We start from the raw sequence: 18,805 nt of genomic DNA on the forward strand, positions 1-18,805 counted from the left end.
AAATCTAGCAGAAATGTAAGGTTCAGTGATCATAATTGCAGTATTTCTCCAGAGCAATAAGAATGTTTGGTTCTGCTTGGTAATTTTAGTAATCAGCATGTGCTGTGAGGGCCCAAGTATCTTTTCTTTTGTACCTGGTACAAGCAAACTGAAATGGGCCTTCCCTGTCAGTCCCTTTCCTTACATTCAGCCTTACGACTTATTAATATTTTTGTTTTATTTCTGAAATTACATATATAGACTGTGTAGTGCCCCTTGGACCCTCAGTATGGCAAAATGTATAATTCTTTGCCCCCATCTTTGTCCCTGGGTATTGTTTAGTTGTCGTTGGCTAAAAACACACACATTCACCTGTTCTACTATGCACGTACAGTCATAAAACGTACATTTGAATTGGTAAAGTCTATCATGTATTTTCTGTTTTCCATTGCATACAATGCTGGTGTGTATGTAAACTTTGGAGGCACGTAAAAGGGAATCAGGTTCAAATAACCTTGAAAATCAGGGCTTTACAATATTTTGTTACAACTTTTACTTAAGAGTGTGAAGAAAGTTTGGTCTTTTAAAAAAAGAAATGCTGTTTTAAAAAATTGCAGCTGTTAGGTGCTCATCTTAACATTCCATGTTTAAGAAATTGAAATGTTTTTAACGAGTGATTATCCACCTTAACCATGAATGATTATAATGGAAAGTACTGTAGTTTTACATTCATGGTCAGCTGTTCTGATGAATGGTCAAGGAGCAGAAGGTGTGTTTACAAAAAACAGATAAGTTCCTTTGCAAGTTTGCTTGTGAATGAACTGATAGCTCATTCCCTACTGGTATTCTCTGGTGGCATTTTCCACTGTGAAGCAATCCTATAAGCCTTTATCTACAGGGAAGACATATTGAGTACCTCTGTTCAAAGATATTTTCTCTCTGATTAGAGCTTGACCTTAGAGGCTTCAAAAGAAAAGAATGCAATTATCCATTTTTAAAAATCACCGAGTTATCTTCTGTTGAAAGTCACAGTATGATTTAAATTGTCATCTTACTTCTGTGAGATTAAGAATTACAGTGGATGAAGTGGTGGAGAGGGATACTTGTGTGCTGTTTTTCAGGGCAGCTTGGCCTTCATTGAAATCTGAATAATAAATTAACTTGAGAAAACCCAGCAAGACATGTCATTATATTTCTATTATTCCAAGAGTGAAAACAGATACATAACAGCCTCCTTTACTAACTGGCTTGATAAAGAGCAACTCCCCCTATTTACTGAACGGAAGTATAGTTTTTTCCTCCAGGAATGCTGTCAATAGAGGGTTTTCTTAAACCAGTGGTTCCCAAACTTTTTCGCGCCACCTCCCCCTTGGTTCCATAAACTCATCCCCAGTGCCTCCTACACTATCCTATAAAAAGCATTATTCAGAATAGCGGTTTACATGACCCACTAAGGAAGGCAATACCAATAAAATTCAGAACAGTAACAATTGCACATTTATTAAAAATCCAATTAAAACAATCCGCATGGCGAAAGCTCTTAAAATTGATTTTAAACCGGAGGATTCTGGTCCTATCGATGATATAATGGATATTCTCCATAACCCTGATGTAGGCCCTATGGCCCTCCCTATGATAAAAAGCATTCTCGAAGTGGTCCATACCAACTGGGCTAAGCCTGCCTCAGTTCCCTCTTCTACCAAAAGAGTAGAGAATCTATATAAGATTCGCAGAGAAGGTGGAGAATTCCTCTACCAGCATCCCCCTCCTAATTCCGTTATAGTGGCGGCTTTGCCTGGTAAATATAGGTCAGGAGCACATTCCTCTCCAGAGGATAGAGAGGGTCGCAAGCTAGATCTCCTTGCTAGAAAAAATTATACCTCTAGTGCGGTAGGCCTCCGCATTTCCAACTTCCTTGCGGTCATGGCCAGATATCAGTACTCCCTTTGGGATCGTGTATCCCCTCAAATTTCCATCCTTCCTGACGACCAATGCCCTTTTGCGATAGCCATTCAGTCCAAGGGTATGTCTTTAGCAAGGCAGCAGCTCACGGCAGCACGCCATGTGGCGAACTCGTCCAGTAAAGCCATTGCTTCTGCCATAGTCATCCGCAGACACGCTTGGTTGCGTCAAACTGCGCTCCCCTATGATACTAGGGCACGCATCGAAAACCTTCCATTTGAAGGGACATCCCTATTTAGCGACCAAACAGATACCTTCCTGGATCACTTGAAAAAGAATAAGACAAATGCAAAATCTCTAGGGATTGCCCCTCAGGCGCCTGATTTCAAGCAGTGTTATTTTGGCCGACAAACCAACCAACCTTCCCGCCCATACCGTTTTCAAGGGTCTTTCACACAAACTTCATTCTGCCCTTCCTTTCCTCGCCCTCAGAATGAAAGGAAGTTCCAAAGCAAACCTAGGGTCCGCAAAGGCCCCAGAGGGTCTCCAGGCTGTTTCAACAAACCGAAACAGGCACGACTAGACGTGTCCGTTGTTTTTCGTGATCGCCTGTCTGATTTCTTCCATGCGTGGTTTGCAATTACCAGTGATGTATGGGTTCTGAAAATAATAAATGTCGGTTACTTCATAGAGTTTCTTATGTTACTTCCACATAGGCCCTTGGCCCGCTCTCTGTCACCGACCCCTGACCTACTTGTACAAGAGGTTGACAATCTCCTCTCTAAGGGGGCTATTTCAGAGGTTCCATCTGCCGACCAGAACCGCGGGTTTTACTCCCGCTTTTTTCTTGTTTATAAAAAGGGGGGGAAGCGCCCTATCCTGGATCTCCAGGACCTTAATGCCTTTATTAAGACCAGAAAAGTTCGTATGCTCTCGCTCCCAGAAGTGCTTTCTCTCCTGGACAGGCACATGGGGTTCGCGGTGCTAGATCTCCGCGATGCTTACTTCCACATTGCGATTCACTCAGTGTCGCCAATACCTGAGGTTTGAATGTAACGGAAAATGTTACCAGTACAATGTGTTACCCTTCGGGTTATCTACGGCCCCCAGGACCTTTACAAAGTGCCTTGCGGTCATGGTAGCTCGCCTTGCCCTGAAGGGTTGTGTAATATTTCCTTACCTCGACGATTGGCTAATCGTGGGTCCTTCTCAGTCACAGTTGGCCACGCAAGTGGATTTAATCCTTGCAGTCCTTCATAATCTGGGTCTTTTAGTTAATTTCTCCAAGTCCAAACTTGTCCCTGCACAGGTGCTGACCTTTATTGGAGCGCGCTTGGATGCCGAACAAGCCAGGGCCTTCCTCCCTATTCAAAGAGGTCGTGCCATCCAAAAATTGGTGGCCAAGTTCACTAAGAAATGCTTTCAGACAGCCTACCACATTCAGCAATTGTTAGGCCTCATGGCCTCCACCACGGCTGTGATGGAGTTTGCACGACTTCGTATGTGCCCGCTCCAAAATTGGTTCCTCCAGGCTTTCAGGCTCAATGTCGACTCCCAGTACAAATGCCTGTCCATCCCCAGATATGTCATTGCTTCCCTGCAGTGGTGGGCGTATGACATCAACATCCTCTCAGGTGTCCCCTTCCATTGTCCTTCCCCTGAGAGGTACCTGTTCACAGGTGCTTCCCTTTCTGGATGGGGTGCTCATTGTGGTAACCTTACGTCACGGGTACATGGTCACATTTAGAATCCCAGTCGCACATAAATTTATTAGAGCTTCGTGCCATCTGTCTCGCTCATTTGCAGGGCACCTGGACGGACATCACATTCAGATCGCTACGGACAGCTCCACCGCCCAGTATTATATAAACAAGCAGGGCGGCACAGGGTCCGTTCCGCTCTCCAAAGAGGTCAGCGACATTTGGGAATGGGCCATAGCTCATCATGCTACTCTCGTAGCAATTCACATCGCAGGCAAGAGCAACACGTTAGCGGACGCTCTGAGTCGCCTTCCTAATCAAACGCACGAGCTCACCTTAAGCGACGACTGTCTCCACCAAATATTCTGACAGTGGGGTTACCCGCAAGTGGACCTTTTTGCAACACACCTCAACTCCGTGTGTCGCAGGTTTTATTCGAGGGCGGGAGCCAGCCCGGGCTCATTGGGGGATGCCTCTCAGACTATTTGGAATGGGGCTCTTTTATCTCTTTCCCCCATTCCCTCTACTTCACAAGGTCCTAGCCAAGTTGAACCATGACAAGACAGATGCCATCATTGTCACTCCCTTTTGGCCCAGGAGGTCGTGGTTTGCAGTTCTCATGTCCTTCTCCCGAAGGATCCCTCCCACTTCTCCCCAGATCTACAACTCGCTGCCTGGAGGGTGCGGCCCCAGGGCAGTGGTCTGACAGGGTAGCTAAGGTCTTATTGCACTCTTTAAAGTCCTCCACGAGACGATCTTATGATGCAAAATGGAGACATTTTTCTGACTGGGCTAAAGTCAAGGATGTTTCACCAATTACTTGCCCACGGTCTGTTGTGTTTGATTATTTGCTAACCCTCAAAGATGATGGTTTATCTAATTCATCCATTAAAGTTTATTTATCCACAATTTAGGCTTTTCACCCAGACATCGACTCCTTTTCAGTCTTTTCTCATCCCCTTTCCAAAAAGTTTTTGAGAGGTCTCACTAATTTGTATCCTCCTGTCACTCCGCCCGTTCCTCAGTGAAGTCTCTCCTTAGTACTTTCTCAACTCATGAGACCTCCCTTTGAGCCACTGGCCACTTGTCAGATGGCTCTGCTATCGTTTAAGGCAGCCTTTTTGGTTGCAGTTACCTCAGCACTCTCACACTCCCCTCCTTATACCAAGTTCTACTCGGATAGGGTGGTGCTGAAGCCAAAGATCTCTTTTTTACCCAAGGTAGTATCAGCCTTCCATCTTACCCAGGACATTGTCCTCCCAGTTTTTCCCCGTCACCCATCTTAAGATGCTGATAGGGCGTTACACTCCCTCGATGTCCGAAGAGCCCTCCTTTTTTACATTAAGAGGTCTCAGAACTTTCGTAAGGACGATAACCTTTTTGTTTGCTTCGGGGGACACCGTAAAGGTCGTCATGCCTCTCCTCAGACTCTCTCGAGGTGGATCACGTCTACAATCAAATTGGCCTACGATCTTGCTCACCAAGAATGCCCTCCTATGATTAAAACACACTCTACCAGAGCATATGTGGCTTCTATCGCCTTTTCTTCAAAAATAGATCTCCGGGACGTCTCTAAGGGTGCCACCTGGTCCACGCCCTCCACATTTATGAAACACTACGCTGTGGATGTGGACTCTGCAAGAGATGCAGCCATAGGACGTGCTGTACTGCAGTCTTTATTTCGGTGACTGTCCCACACCCACCGTCCTGGTAATCGAGCTCGCTACTCTCCCAATGTGGGACTGCATAGAAGCCACGCAGATGAAAAACAGAGTTTCACTTGCCTGTAACTGTTGTTCATCTGGTGGATCTTCTATGCAGGCACACATCCCTCCCTCCTTCCCCGCTGTGGGACCTCTCCGCTAGACCAGTGGTTGGTTCCGTGGCGGCAGGTTGGAGAACTGGGGGGAAGAGTGCTCCCTCCCCCTTGGGTCATGTGACTGAGGGGCGGGGAGATTGCATGCCCCAAGGGGAGGGGGAGCACTCTTAGATTTTGCAAGAAGCTGACAAATCTTATCCGTGGCTGGCCTGTGCCTGCGCAGTCCCCAATGTGGGACTGCATAGAAGCCACGCAGATGAACCCTTCGTATGTAAGGCGAGACTGGCCAAGACCAGTCCCCAGTGTGTGCCTGCATAGAAGATCCACCAGATGAACAACAGTTACAGGCAAGTGAAACTCTGTTTTTCTGAGTAAAGGCCATCTCTTATGCAGATCTTAATATCACATAGTCCATGCTATAATAGATTTTTGATACCTGGTGCTTGATAAGATTGCATTCTTATCAGTTCTTAGAGGCACATGGACCATTTCCAAGATTTTTATTCAACCCTTTATCCCTTCTGTTTCAGGGATACTTGATCCCGTTACAGTAAATGCTTCCTATCAGATCCCAAAGAAATAAAACACCTCTACCAAGGTACTAATTAGTCTCCTTTTTGTGATAGTTAATTAAGCTGATTGCATTTTTCTTGGCTTTTATCAATTATTTATGTAAAATGTATGACCCATAATTTTCCTGTTGATACCATATTTTTCTAATCAACACATGACCTCCAGAAATATAACTAATAATAATTTTAAAATCTAGTATAATTTTAAAATCTAAATATTGCCATTATTTTCATATGAAATTCAATTATTGCATTCAAATTTTCTTACCACATTTGTGTTTATGGCTAGGGATAGTAAGATCTTCTGTTTTAGATTCTATTATTCTTGTTGCAAATCTGTTTTTGTACAGTTTTATGACAGCCATGTGTATGATTTTTTACAGTAAATGCTGTAGTACTGAGCTGGCATTCTATATTGAGCAAAGCACCTCAGATTTGAAGTTACAGGGTTTCAGAAATTGAACAAACTGTTGCTAGCCTGTACACTATCTTATTTATACCGTTTGTGTTAATGAATTAATATCTATATTTTTGGATATGGAAAAGCCACTTTAAAATCCCAATGCAGCTATAGGGCTCATTGGGTTGCACAAATGCAAGTCACTGGCTTGATTCAGATGATTCAGAAATGAACGGCAGGTTTGCACAGTGTTTCCTTCTCCCATCTTGCTTGCTGCTTTCCTTTTGGTTGCCTTCTTAACACTAGCCATATTTTGCTATGATGTCTGAATTAGCAAACTGTGGTTAACATTTTGCAAATCAGTCCAAACGGTGACTGTGAAGTCTGGTCATAGTTTGCTGATTTTCATATAGTGGCAAAATTTGTGGTGGTGGTGGAAAGTGCTGTCTAGTCGCAGCTGACTTATGGTTAGGGTTGCCAGGCCCCTCTTCGCCACCAACAGGAGATTCTTGGGGCGGAGCCTGAGGAGGGAGGGGTTTGGGGAGGGGAGGGATTTTAATGCCATAGAGTCCAATTGCCAAAGCAGCCATTTTTCTCCAGGTGAAGTGATCTCTATTGGCTGGAGATCAGTCGTAGTAGCAGGAGATCTCCAGCTAGTACCTGGAGGCTGGTAACCCTAGGCCCCACCCCTAACTGGAAGACATTGGCAGAGCCTGGGGTAGCCACACCTTCAGGCAGGCCTTTATTAAGCACAACTCAAGGCAGTCTTGGAGGACAGGCCCAGCCGTACCTAAGCAGTCAGAAGGTGGACTGAGGGTCAGGGAGAGAGGACCAAGGATGCATCAAGCCTCCTTTCTCCCCTGTGCTGAGAGGGGTGCCCACCCTGGACGCTGACCCCTCGGAGGTGGAGTCTTAGGTGTCTCAAGGTGCTCAGCAAATTTTCCTGCTCATCTCATGTTTAAAAAAATTCATTTGTTTTTTTTTAATTTTTTTAAAAGTAATCAGATAGACAGACTTTCATTTATTTATTTTCAAATAAAACATAATCTTCAATATAGAGGGTTTAAAAATATTTTAACAACAACATCAGTATTTAATCCACCAGTGTATCGAGTTCTTATGTCTTAAAAACTGAGATACCCAAAAAAAATTTTAATTGGATTTACTTGAAAAGTGCAGCACTCCAACAAATCTGCCCATTGTTTAGCAGTTTTTGAACCTTAAGTTACTGGGATTCTGATAAAAGAGTTGGCAACTGCTACCTACTAGGAACTTGAGCCGAGCCAGTAAATATTCCTTGTGCTGTTGGCTGAATTGAGGGCTTTTTTTACCTGTTCTTCAGCAAAGCTATCAGCTAAGTTACTGATCTTTATGGGAGAAAAGGAGGAAGGGGTAGTTAATGGTCTATAGGTAAAGGTAAAGGTCCCCTGTGCAAGCACCAGGCCATTCCTGACCCATGGGGTGACGTCACATCCCGACGTTTACTAGGCAGACTTTGTTTGCGGGGTGGTTTGCCAATGCCTTCCCCAGTCATCTTCCCTTTACCCCCAGCAAGCTGGGTCCTCATTTTACTGACCTCGAAAGGATGGAAGGCTGAGTCAACCTTGAGCCGGCTACCTGAAACCAATGGTCTATACACACTTGTTAAATGTGCAAGACAATAAAAGATGTCTTCACTGAAGACAATGGCCTCTTAAGTGGAGCACTGGACAAGCAAAAAAACAGTAAAATTACTTGTGGTCCTCACATTATGCTTGCACTGACCTTTGTTTACTGCTTTTGGAGGAAAAAGGATCTGAAACATCGTGCTGTTTGGTAGTGCTGCTGTGGCCATCTTGATGTTGATGTCCAGGCAATTGCCTGCCTTTTAAAAGGGCTTGGTTCTTTGTTCCTTTTATATTTGGTAGGGAGGAAAAGGCCCTGTCCTGAATAGCTCAAGCGAGCCTGATCTCCTCAGGTCTCAGAAGCTAAGCAGGGTTGACCCTGGCAAGTATTTGGGTGGGAAACCTCCAAGGAATAGCAAGCTTGTGACGTGGGGACAGGCCATGGCAAACCACCTCTGAACATCTCTTGCCTTGAAAACCCCACCAGGGGTTGCCATAAGACAGATGTGACTGGATGGCAAAAAAGGGGGGCGGGTAGAGACAGACACAATGAACACCCATCTCCCCCCCCTTTTGAGGGCTTAGAGGCAGCCTAAAGGGGTTCATTTTCAATTAAAGAAATGGGACAGAGGGAAGGACTTCCCTTTTCTCCCAGTACCACAGCCTGATCCAAATCTGTGTCCACTTTTTAACATGTCTGGAAGTCCACTAAAAAACCTTAAGCACCGTATAGTTAACTTGTTGAACCTGTTTCTCATGATTTATTGGGGAGGTATTTTACATAAATGGCCGGCTCCATAGATCTACCTGTGTCTTCGTTCAGGCACTCATACCTGTTGTTTCATACATGGATTTCCCCAGTTATTCTTTATGTAGGCTATTAACCATGTGACATAATGAAAATTGCTGAAATAAAATTGCATAAATCTGTTGGACAAAAAAGGATACTTGTTGGAAGACATATTTGTCATTATCCTGTATCTGGAGGATAAATGTACTGCTTGTTTGACCAACAAACAGGAGAAAGGGCAGAGAGTTCTTAATTCAAAAGGGTGGTAATAACAGGAATAGTTAGATCAATAGAAACTGTGAAGGGTTTATAACAGTCTTATAAAGGGAGACATCTAGTGGTGATGGTGTTACCTCAGCAGGACAGTTTATAGCAAAACAAGTTTTCAGATTCCCCATAACTATTCTCAATAGCTTTAAGTTCAAAAGCATAGTCTAAGTATTCCAACTTCAGCTAAAACAGGTAGGGGCAGTTCTATCAGCAAGCTAAGCTAAGAAAAAGATTTACATTATTTTTGGATTATTTCCAGTTCCTGCATATCAAGAAACTTGATATTTTCGCCGTCATAAAAGAGCTCTAAGACTGAACCTTATCCTTGAAAACGTTTGGGGACAATATACCTAATGTTAGTAGCAACCAAATCCCATTCAAAGCAATACAATGGAATGGAGCCAAACTTTGCTTTACATCAGAGATCTACCATTTGATCACTTTTCAGTTACCGTAACTGTAATGCTGCCAAGTTACGCTGCCAGTTTGCTTGTGGGGAATTTGTGTCTGTTATGTGTTTAACCCTTCCCAGGGCCAGTGTGGTACAGTACAGTGGTTAGAGTTTCATACTAGGATCTAGGAGACCCAGTTTCGAATCTTTCCTCTGGAAGGTTGCCAGGTGACCTTGGGTCGCTCACACACTCTCTCAGCCTAACCATCTTTGCAGGATCGCTGTGAAGATAAAATGGAAGAGAGGAGAATTATATAAGGGAGAAAGGCGTGGTATAAATAAAGTTAATTAAAATAAAATACAAAACTCAAAAATTTTATTTTATTAAATTTCTGCCTCACCCTTTTCCTGGCACAAGTCGGGCTCAGGGTGGTTAACAACCAACATAATATACAATACATAAAACATATATATATATATATACTTTGCAAGATCTGAGCAAGGCTGTCAAAGATAGGATATTTTGGAAGATCTGAGCAAGGCTGTCAAAGATAGGACATTTTGGAGGAATTTGATTCAAAGGGTTGCCATGAGTCGGAAGCGACTTGATGGCAGTTAACACACACACATGCACACACATTACAATAAAAATCTTTAAAAATTTAAATTAGCTAAAATAGCCATTCTGACTTCCATATTTGCATTATGCAGATAATGTATTTGTCTCTTGAGGGCCAAATTGCTGATGTCTCTGTGTAAGAGCACTGAGGCCCAGGTGTGTACTGCACTGGTATGCTGACACGTAGGATTGCCAGCTCTGGATTGGACAATTTGAAGGAGGACAGAGTTTGGGGAGGGACCTCAGCAGGATAAAATGCCACAGAGTCCACTTTCCAAAGCAGCCAGGGGAACTGATCTCTGTCACTTTGAGATCAGTTGTAATTCTAGGATATCTCCAGGCCCCACCTTGAGGTTGGCAATCCAAGTGACAGCACCTACTGGCCCCTGCAGCCTAATTTAACCATGACACCAGCTGAATGGTACCCTGATTGGATAAATTTATTTGGTTGGTTTTATAATACCACGTTGAAACCACTTAACACACACACACATTATTTTTAAAAATTTATCTGATTTGTATAACAAGCTTGAAGTTTTCCGTAGCCCCCGGAAACGGCCCCCGGCACCCCTATACCAGTGTAAGTATCCTTGTGCCGGCATCCATGCCCACTTAGCTGGCTCAAGTGGCACCTAATGCCAGCTTAAGGGTCATGCCACCTCCACAGTAGGTAAAGGTCCCCTGTGCAAGCACTGGGTCATTCCTGACCCATGGGGTGACGTCACATCCCGACGTTTCCTAGGCAGACTTTGTTCACGGGGTGGTTTGCCAGTGCCTTCCCCAGTCGTCTTCCCTTTAACCCCAGCAAGCTGGGTACTCATTTTACCGACCTCGGAAGGATGGAAGGCTGAGTCAACCTTGAGCCGGCTACCTGAAACCAACTTCCGTCGGGCTCGAACTCAGGTCGTGAGCAGAGCTTTTGACTGCAGTACTGCAGCTTACCACTCTGCACCACGAGGCTCCTACCTCCACAGTAGTGTCCCCCATTTTCAGGGATTGATTGATAAGTCTTGATTCAAGGGAGAAAGACCTCCGTCAATGGAGAATGACTTTTGCTGATGGAGAATTTCTCTGTTGAAGAAAAGTCTAAGTTTATTAAAGAAATTCTTCCTCTGTTGGAGGAAGACTTCATGGAAGACAGTCATTGGATCCAACCCTAGGTTTACATCACAATAAGTGTCATTTTCAGACTTCTGTGCTGTGCTTCCAAGACATGTTTGCACTGTAACAAGTTTCGGCCCTGTGTCTGCCATGCCTTTATATAGCGCCATCCATATCTAGAAAACATGGAAATCAGTATAAAGGCAAAACAAGATGTGACATTTTAAAATAGGCCCTGGGTGCATTGTTTACCCCATTTTGGAGATTTACGCGCACAGACCTCTGCACCTGCAGATCCAAATGGGGCAAATAATGCCACCACAGCTGTTCAGACTCAGGAAAATGGTTCATGCGGGGGAGTACATCCTCCCCCAGTATCATGGTCCCAGTCTGAAGTGGACCCCTGTGATGCTATACAAATTCGTTCCCCACTACTGCTTTGTGCTGCAGGGAAAGGGAGTTCCCCGGACCAGACTCATTTAAAAACGTAGTTGACCGTATACTGTATTATTTTAAGGAGTGTCAGATTTCCCTACAATCCTGTTCCCTGCTGGAGATTTGAAGGGTAACTTGGCAAATGCAACAGAAGACTTCTAGCTTTGTCACCTTCCCTTCAGTCCCCAAAAAAGGAATTTGCAGCAGCAGCATGCATCTTCTGTAGTCAAAACATCTTCTGCTCCTTTCTTCATATGTGCCAGGGCACAAGAGCCATTGTATTTTGAAGGATCACAGATGAGTGAAGACGTTGCATGAGTAATTATATAATGGTCATTAGTGTTTAGGAGGTTTGTGGTGGGAAGGAAGTGCCATAATATTAATATACGCTGAAAGAATCAGTCGGGGATCTTTTCTTTTTCTGCCTGAGTGATGAAACTGCTTGCTGACAGATGCACAGTGTGATTCTGGTTAGTCCACAGATGATATTCATGTGCTTTCAGCATCAGATCAAACATAGTAAATCAGCACAGGGCGAGACAGAAGGGACTTCTTTTGTAGTGCCGATACTCTGTTAATAATAGCAAAATGTGACCTTTACAGCTTCTGCTTCCATTGTACAAGTGCCATTCCCTTTAAATGTAGCTGTTTTGGAATTCTGCTTGCCAAAAGATGTGTTTATATCTGGCAAGAGCTCTTTGGGAAGCTCCAGGAACACGGTATGAGACAGAAGCAGAGCCAGAACTGCCTCTGCAGATATCCTTCCTCCCCCCACCCCTTTCGTATAGCACGGCACAGGCACACACACCCCTCTCTCCTGGAAGGATATGGAGGATCATGTGCTGAAATGAAATGATGGTGTGTGTGTGTGTGCATTGTGTGTGTATGAGAGAGAGTGGTAGAGCAGAGCTCCCGAGGAGGGGAGGGGCAGAGAGATGTCTTAGGCTTTTCATGTGCCTTTCATGCGTTTTGTTGGCGGGGTCCGGTGTTCCTGCCAGCTGCCCGTGGCTTCCAACCCTCGGCAGCGAGAGCTGGAGACAGAGCTGGTTGTCATAGGGTAAGTCCGAAGTTCTGAGGCTGAAATACCAAATTTCTCAAAATGGGTGTGTGTGTGTATTTTCAGCTGTCAGGCCTGGGGCTATTCTCTCACCCGCTTTTACATACAATAGCAGTAATCTCAGCCTTATTGTGTGTAAGCCTTAATCAGAATTTGTGTAGGGGGTGGGGAGAGAATGCTGGGTGCATTGTGTTGTCCCCCTTACCTATGTTCATCTAGTAGCTGTGATTAGATGTAAGTATACCACTCGCTTGTAAATACTGCATTTGCTCCAGGAGGTAAAATATCACAGTGCATGCACACAATTAAAATAATATTTTTGTAAGAAAGGTGATTTAATAATGTAGGTAAAAAGGGTGTGTGTGTTGTGTTTTCCATTCATGTTGCACTTTTACAGTGCTCGCTCTAGCAGATCTTAGACTCATACTTAGGTCTGCTCAGCAGGGCTTATTCCCAGGAAATCATTCTTAAGATTGCACTATTAATGTACTAATGGTGTCGCTCTAAGGTTTAGCAAGGCTGCTGTTTCCATTTTGGAATATTTTATAAGACAAACCAACTTACATAAGTGCTAATAAACTTGTTTGGCTTGGGTGAGTAATTAGGAGGCACATATATATCATGAAATTGTAACTGAAAAAGTTTGAATGCTCTTTAACATATTTCCTCTGTTTTAGAGCTGCAAGGATCATTAGAGAAACAAAATGTATTATTGTTAAGAAAATAATGCTGAGATTTCAAATTCATCATCCCACCTCCAGCAATATGTATATTTTATAAGCAAGTGGTAGATAATATATTTTCCTTTAAAATGTCCACTGGAAGAAGCTGTTAATCAGTAACTACCTTATGGGTAAATGAATAAGCAGACTTACAGTCTGCAGAAGTAAACAGCCCAGATAGTTGTCTAAATGCTGCCTTTGTAGAAAGTAGAAACCTGTGCCATGAAGTGGCATTATTATTGTATTTAAGGGAATTGTCTCCCTTTTAAAACGTATGTTTTGTTTTTTGCTTGTAGCAGTGGCCAATACCTGTAGTGTGTATTCAAAAACAATATTGTGTAAGGAAGTTAAAACACCTGTGTTACAAAAAGACTTATAAGGTAAAGGGTTAAGGAGCTGCTATTGGCAGGTGTTCCCTGGCACATGTACACTTGTTTACAAGCCAGCATTTGTTTCCTATAATGTGCCGGGGGTGGGGGTGGGTGGGAAGGACCTTCCATTGTCATTTTCAGGTATTATAATTTTCAAATCCAGTTTGCAGTTTTTAGGAAGGGGGTTCAAACAGATTTTTCTTCCTTTGCAAAACAGTGTACTAAAGTTGTACAAATAATGTAATTAAAATAATGATAATATATCCAAAAATAAGATTACTCATTTTTGCCTAAATATTTATTTAATATTTGTTCTTCACTTTTCTCCCTGAACAATTGCTTGCACCTCTGGCAATGCTCAAGGTTTATAGTATTAGTAACTGGAAGGGAGAAGCAAAATACGAGTACTGGCAAATATGCTCCTCCCAATCTTTTCTACTTGCTAAAAAGTACTTAAGTGTGCATCATATAAGGTATTTTAAAGCATTCAAAACTTTTCACATGTATTGTAATCCTTATAATTGTCTTGTAAGGTAGACTTGTATTATTATCACAGGATGCAGATGGGGCACTGAGGTTTAAGCTATTTCGTACATTTGTCAGAAGTTAAATTCATTCCAGGATTCATGGAGCACATGTTCTGAAACAGTTTATTCTAGATTGCACGTTAGATCCAGCACTCTTTCCTGCTCAGTCTCTGCCACTTCCCTTCCTTATTACAGCCCCTGTTTCACAAGTCTTTTTTTCCAGACAGGTCTCATGAACCCCAGGGTAGCCTTTTTGGTGGTCAAAGGGAGATGCCTTACTCACCTTTTTTCCAATGGAAAAACTAGTTGGATCAAACCCTATTAGTGCAATGCGTTGGGAGTTGGGGATTTTCTTTAAGGCGACTCTTTAGCTCCAGTTTGAAAGCAAATGCACACCTATGCATGTCTTGGCTCAATTTGAGGTGTTGTTTGTTATCTGTAAAGGTTTTCAGATGTAGTGGTGTAGTGGGTAGCATCGGACTAGGATATGTGAGACCCAGGTTGGAATCCCCACTCGGCATTGGGAGCTCCTTGGGTAACCTTGGCCAATTGGCCCACTCCGAGCCGGCTATAGGTTGTTGCGAGAGGAAGGGGCAGGCAGAGCACAGCAGCCCGGCCATGTGGCCGGCAGGGCAGGGCCGTCCTGTGGGATATGGAGCAGCCGGCTCCAATTTGGAGGCAAGCGGCGGCACCAGGGCACAATGGCAGCGCCGGGTGAGTTCCTCTGCTGTGTCTGTTGTAGAAGGCATTTGCTCAAATAAAAGAGCATAATTTGTGATGAAAGTCCTGAGGATTCTGTAAGAAAGTGAGCCTTCATTCGTAAACAGACTCTGCTTTTTTTTCTTACCGGAGACACATAATGGAACTCAAGCCATAGGCCAGTTTGGGAAGGGGAGTTCACCATTGGAGAAACATGCTTCTTCCTCCCTCCTTAAGAAGTGACCAAAATGAGTACCTCTTGCTCTACCTGTATTCCTGCATATATGTTTTATCCCACATAAACAGGATGGAAGAGAGCACGTAAGGTATATGTATGTGATTTAAATGCTGTTCGCTGATGGGGTGAATGGAATAGTCGATATAAGCATCATATTTGTGAAAATGCGAAAGTACCTGCTACCTTAAATTTTTTTATGTAGTGCTATAAACTTTTACATAAAAGTATGTTGAGGATACTTTTATTGTACGGGCACCCTTTAGTAAGTATTGTAAGCACTACAGATCCAATAGCTGGAACCTCTGAGGCCAGAATCAACCCCAAGAGGCTTACATCCTGACACAAAAAAGTGCATAAAATACTTTCTGGCAGTAGAACATGCTGGCCAGACCACTGACAGGCATGGCGGTGGGGACGGTGACAGTAATGCGGGGAGGGTTAAAATTTCTTGCCCGTCTCTTTAAATTGCCCCTCCAAAATTAATATATGTAGTGTAAAGTATGCCAAAGAAACGTCTGCTGAAGCCATGGATTCCAGGAATGCTAGCACTGTACTAGTTGTGGCTCAGAGCCTAATTTAAAAGTGAAGCCTTCCTTGTAGAGCCTTGTGCAATTTTAGCTGCCTGGTATCATGTATAAACGGGGCCTAAGTAGGTTTTAAGGGAGCGTGCAGATGTCTGCAACTATAAACCTCTTTTAAATGTTGATTTGCTCAGGGTGTGTGGTAAAGGGGTCAAAATTTTGATTCTGGGTAACGTGGAATTCATCACATCTGTTTTCTATCTCTGTTCCCCCTCTTGTGTCTTCCAGAAGAGGACTGTCCAAAGGATCTGCAGACCGTGGCTTACAAGGAAAGAGTGAAGATTCTCTTCCAGCGTCGTTTACCAAAAGTGTACAAGAAGCAATTGACAACTATACATTGTATGAATTAACTTCTGTAATGTTGATTTAAAAATTAGATCATGTGAAGTATGGCCTCAAAGAGTAGACAAGAACAATGTAAATATTTCTTTAAAACATAGAAATTAGCTTTCAGTAGTCCAGAAGTGCAGCATGAACTGTTACATATCACAAACTATCTCATCATCAGGATTCTTGGTCATGATTTTGTGTTACTAAAAATCACCCAACTTCTCATTTTATGATGTGGAAAAATTAGCAAAAGCTATGAAGTTATCTTGATTCTGGCTTCTTTTGTTTCTGTGATTCATGTAACTCCCTGTGTAAGGGTTATTTTCAACATGTCTGAAATCATCAGCGGCATTTAATAATTGCCTTTAAATTTATTCTGGTTAAGATCCAAAGAACCGTGAAGCTAGTTCCAAAAGGCTGAGGTTATGTTAGGCCCATTTCCCCCTGTTAACAGCCTCCCAATTCCCTTGTATGAACTCAAGTACATTTTAGAAAACACAGTGGCAAGAACAAAATTTCAGACTATGCTCATAATATATATCTATAAAAGCAGCAGAACAAAGAAATAGGATAGTAAACGTCTGTTGTCCATATTATAAAAGTATCTGGCTTGGATAGCAAACAGTGGAAGAAGACTTTCCTAGCTCCTTCTTACTGGTAGAGCCTAGTGAGCCCTCCACCCTATTCTGCTCCTAGGGGTAAGGGGAGGGGACCTCCATGCACAGTATCAGGGGCATTGGCAAAATTTTCGCCACTTCTTCATCAACAGGGCTGTTGTCCCACTACTGTAGGTACCATTACTGTGGTGGAAGAGTGCCTGTAGTCAAAAGTATACCTGTGAATGTAGTAGGTAGCTTATACTTTTTCACAGAGCAGGAGAAATGTTGCTCAAAGTGTTGTTTAATGCACTGCATATTTAAACTGTGCCATTAACTGTTCACTCATCTTATCCCACCAGTATCAATCAACTGCTTTTTACATATTTTAATTGCAAAAAAGTAGCTACAAGTGTTGCAATTAAAGTGTTGCATCTTAAGCCACAATTTAAATTGCCACAAAACTCTTTGTTAAAACACAGTGATCCAGGGCAGCATTTCCATGGAAGGTAACTTGTATGGCTCCCCCTTCTCGGGGAAGCCTGAAATATCCCACCCCCCACCCCCGCAAATCCTGTTTCTGGGGATCTCCCCCAGATGCAGGTTTTCAGGTTGCCATTGGAAGGGGCAGCCACAGAAATTGCAGTCCATTGGGTCCAACCCACTGTTCTTAAGGAAATATACCGTGAAACGTTATTTTTAAATTTCGTTTCTGTCCACAGTGTTTCTGTTTCATCGTTCTCATCCAGTGGGCAAACAACACCCACAGACTTGAATCGTTCCTGGTCAGGGATACGGAGTTATACAACTGGCCCATCTACTGAAAGAAGCTCGGTTTACTCCTGGAGGGACGATGTATGTTATCATTATTGTTAACCACTTTTATGTATTATCTCCTGAAAAAAAAATCTCTAAAACATCTTAGATGTCTGCCTTACATGTACACTTATACCGTGATCAAAGCTGTATTTATGTAGAAGTTTGATCAGCTTTTTGGGCTTGACGGGATCAGAAGTTGTGTGGTAAATTCCTGTAAAACATTCACCATGCAATCCTAAACAGAGTTACTCCAGTCTAAGACCATTGAAAGGAATGGGCTTAGACTGGAGCCTAAAGATTCTTTAGGATTGCACCGTTAGTGTACATATCTCAGCTATCCTTTTCCCTTTGTGTTATTGTTATCTTCATTTTCGAACATTCTCCATCTTCCTTAAGATTGCTTTTATTAATAAACAAATATCGATTTTCCCCGTCTCATATTAGTGTTCTTTGGATTCTGCTGCTACTCAGCTGTCCCCAGCACTGCCATCAACATTTGATCTTCTTTCTCTGCCTTATCTCTGATCTTGTTAGCCTTTCTCTTTTGAACTGTGGTACCCTCACCTCTTTTCCTTTGCTAGTTTCAGTCTTGTGCTCATGCATAGTGTGAGATCCACCCTCTTTCTGATATTTTATATTAATGGGTTTCTTTCTTTCGTTTGTTTTACTTTATGCTTAGGGAGTATATATTTTTTTAACTTATTTATTTCCACTATTTTTTCTATTTTCTTCTTCTAATCCAGTTTTCCATTCATCATCATGTTCTTTATCACTGTTTGGTGGATCAGGTTTCAAATGTTGTGGGTTTCTTTCTGTTCCTTCCTTTCCTTTTCTTTGTTGGTGTTCTTCCTTTGAAATATTTCCCTTCGTTTACTCTTATTTCTTTTGATAATCTTGTTCTGTTTATATTCCTCTAAACCAGCTATTTGCAAGCATCATCCTCTCTTCTTTATTGAACTCTATTGCTCCTTATAGTCTTCCTTCCTGTTGCATCTTCTTAATCTTTCATTCTCTGGTGGCACTTAACCTTTCTTGTTTTGCTGTTGTTTACTCTGTAACTAGCATCCTATTTGATCTGTAACTATTGTTCTATATGATCTTTCCCTGTGAAAATTTTAATGTCTTACTGTTAGTCGATGCCTCAGTTTTCTTGCTCCTAATTCTCTTATATCCTTTTCAGTCCGGTTTGCTCTTGTCATTTTTAAAAGCTCATACCCAGCCATAAATTTTGTTAGTCTTTAAGGTGCTACTGGACTCTTTCTCTTTTCTGTTGCATTTTTAAT

The 18,805-nt window shown here is 42.7% G+C and overlaps 1 protein-coding gene across 1 annotated transcript in view; it reads left to right on the forward strand.

The window, feature by feature from the left end:
* Positions 1 to 18,805, forward strand: part of FAM149A (family with sequence similarity 149 member A) — a 54,094-nt gene that overhangs the window by 13,746 nt on the left and 21,543 nt on the right. The window contains exons 2-3 of the mRNA XM_056855498.1: positions 16,006 to 16,116; positions 17,426 to 17,558. Coding sequence (XP_056711476.1) covers positions 16,006 to 16,116; positions 17,426 to 17,558 — 244 coding nt within the window. The remainder of the gene's footprint in view (positions 1 to 16,005; positions 16,117 to 17,425; positions 17,559 to 18,805) is intronic.

This window comes from Euleptes europaea, chromosome 9 (genome assembly GCF_029931775.1).
Source record: "Euleptes europaea isolate rEulEur1 chromosome 9, rEulEur1.hap1, whole genome shotgun sequence".
NCBI classification, from domain to species: domain Eukaryota; kingdom Metazoa; phylum Chordata; class Lepidosauria; order Squamata; family Sphaerodactylidae; genus Euleptes; species Euleptes europaea.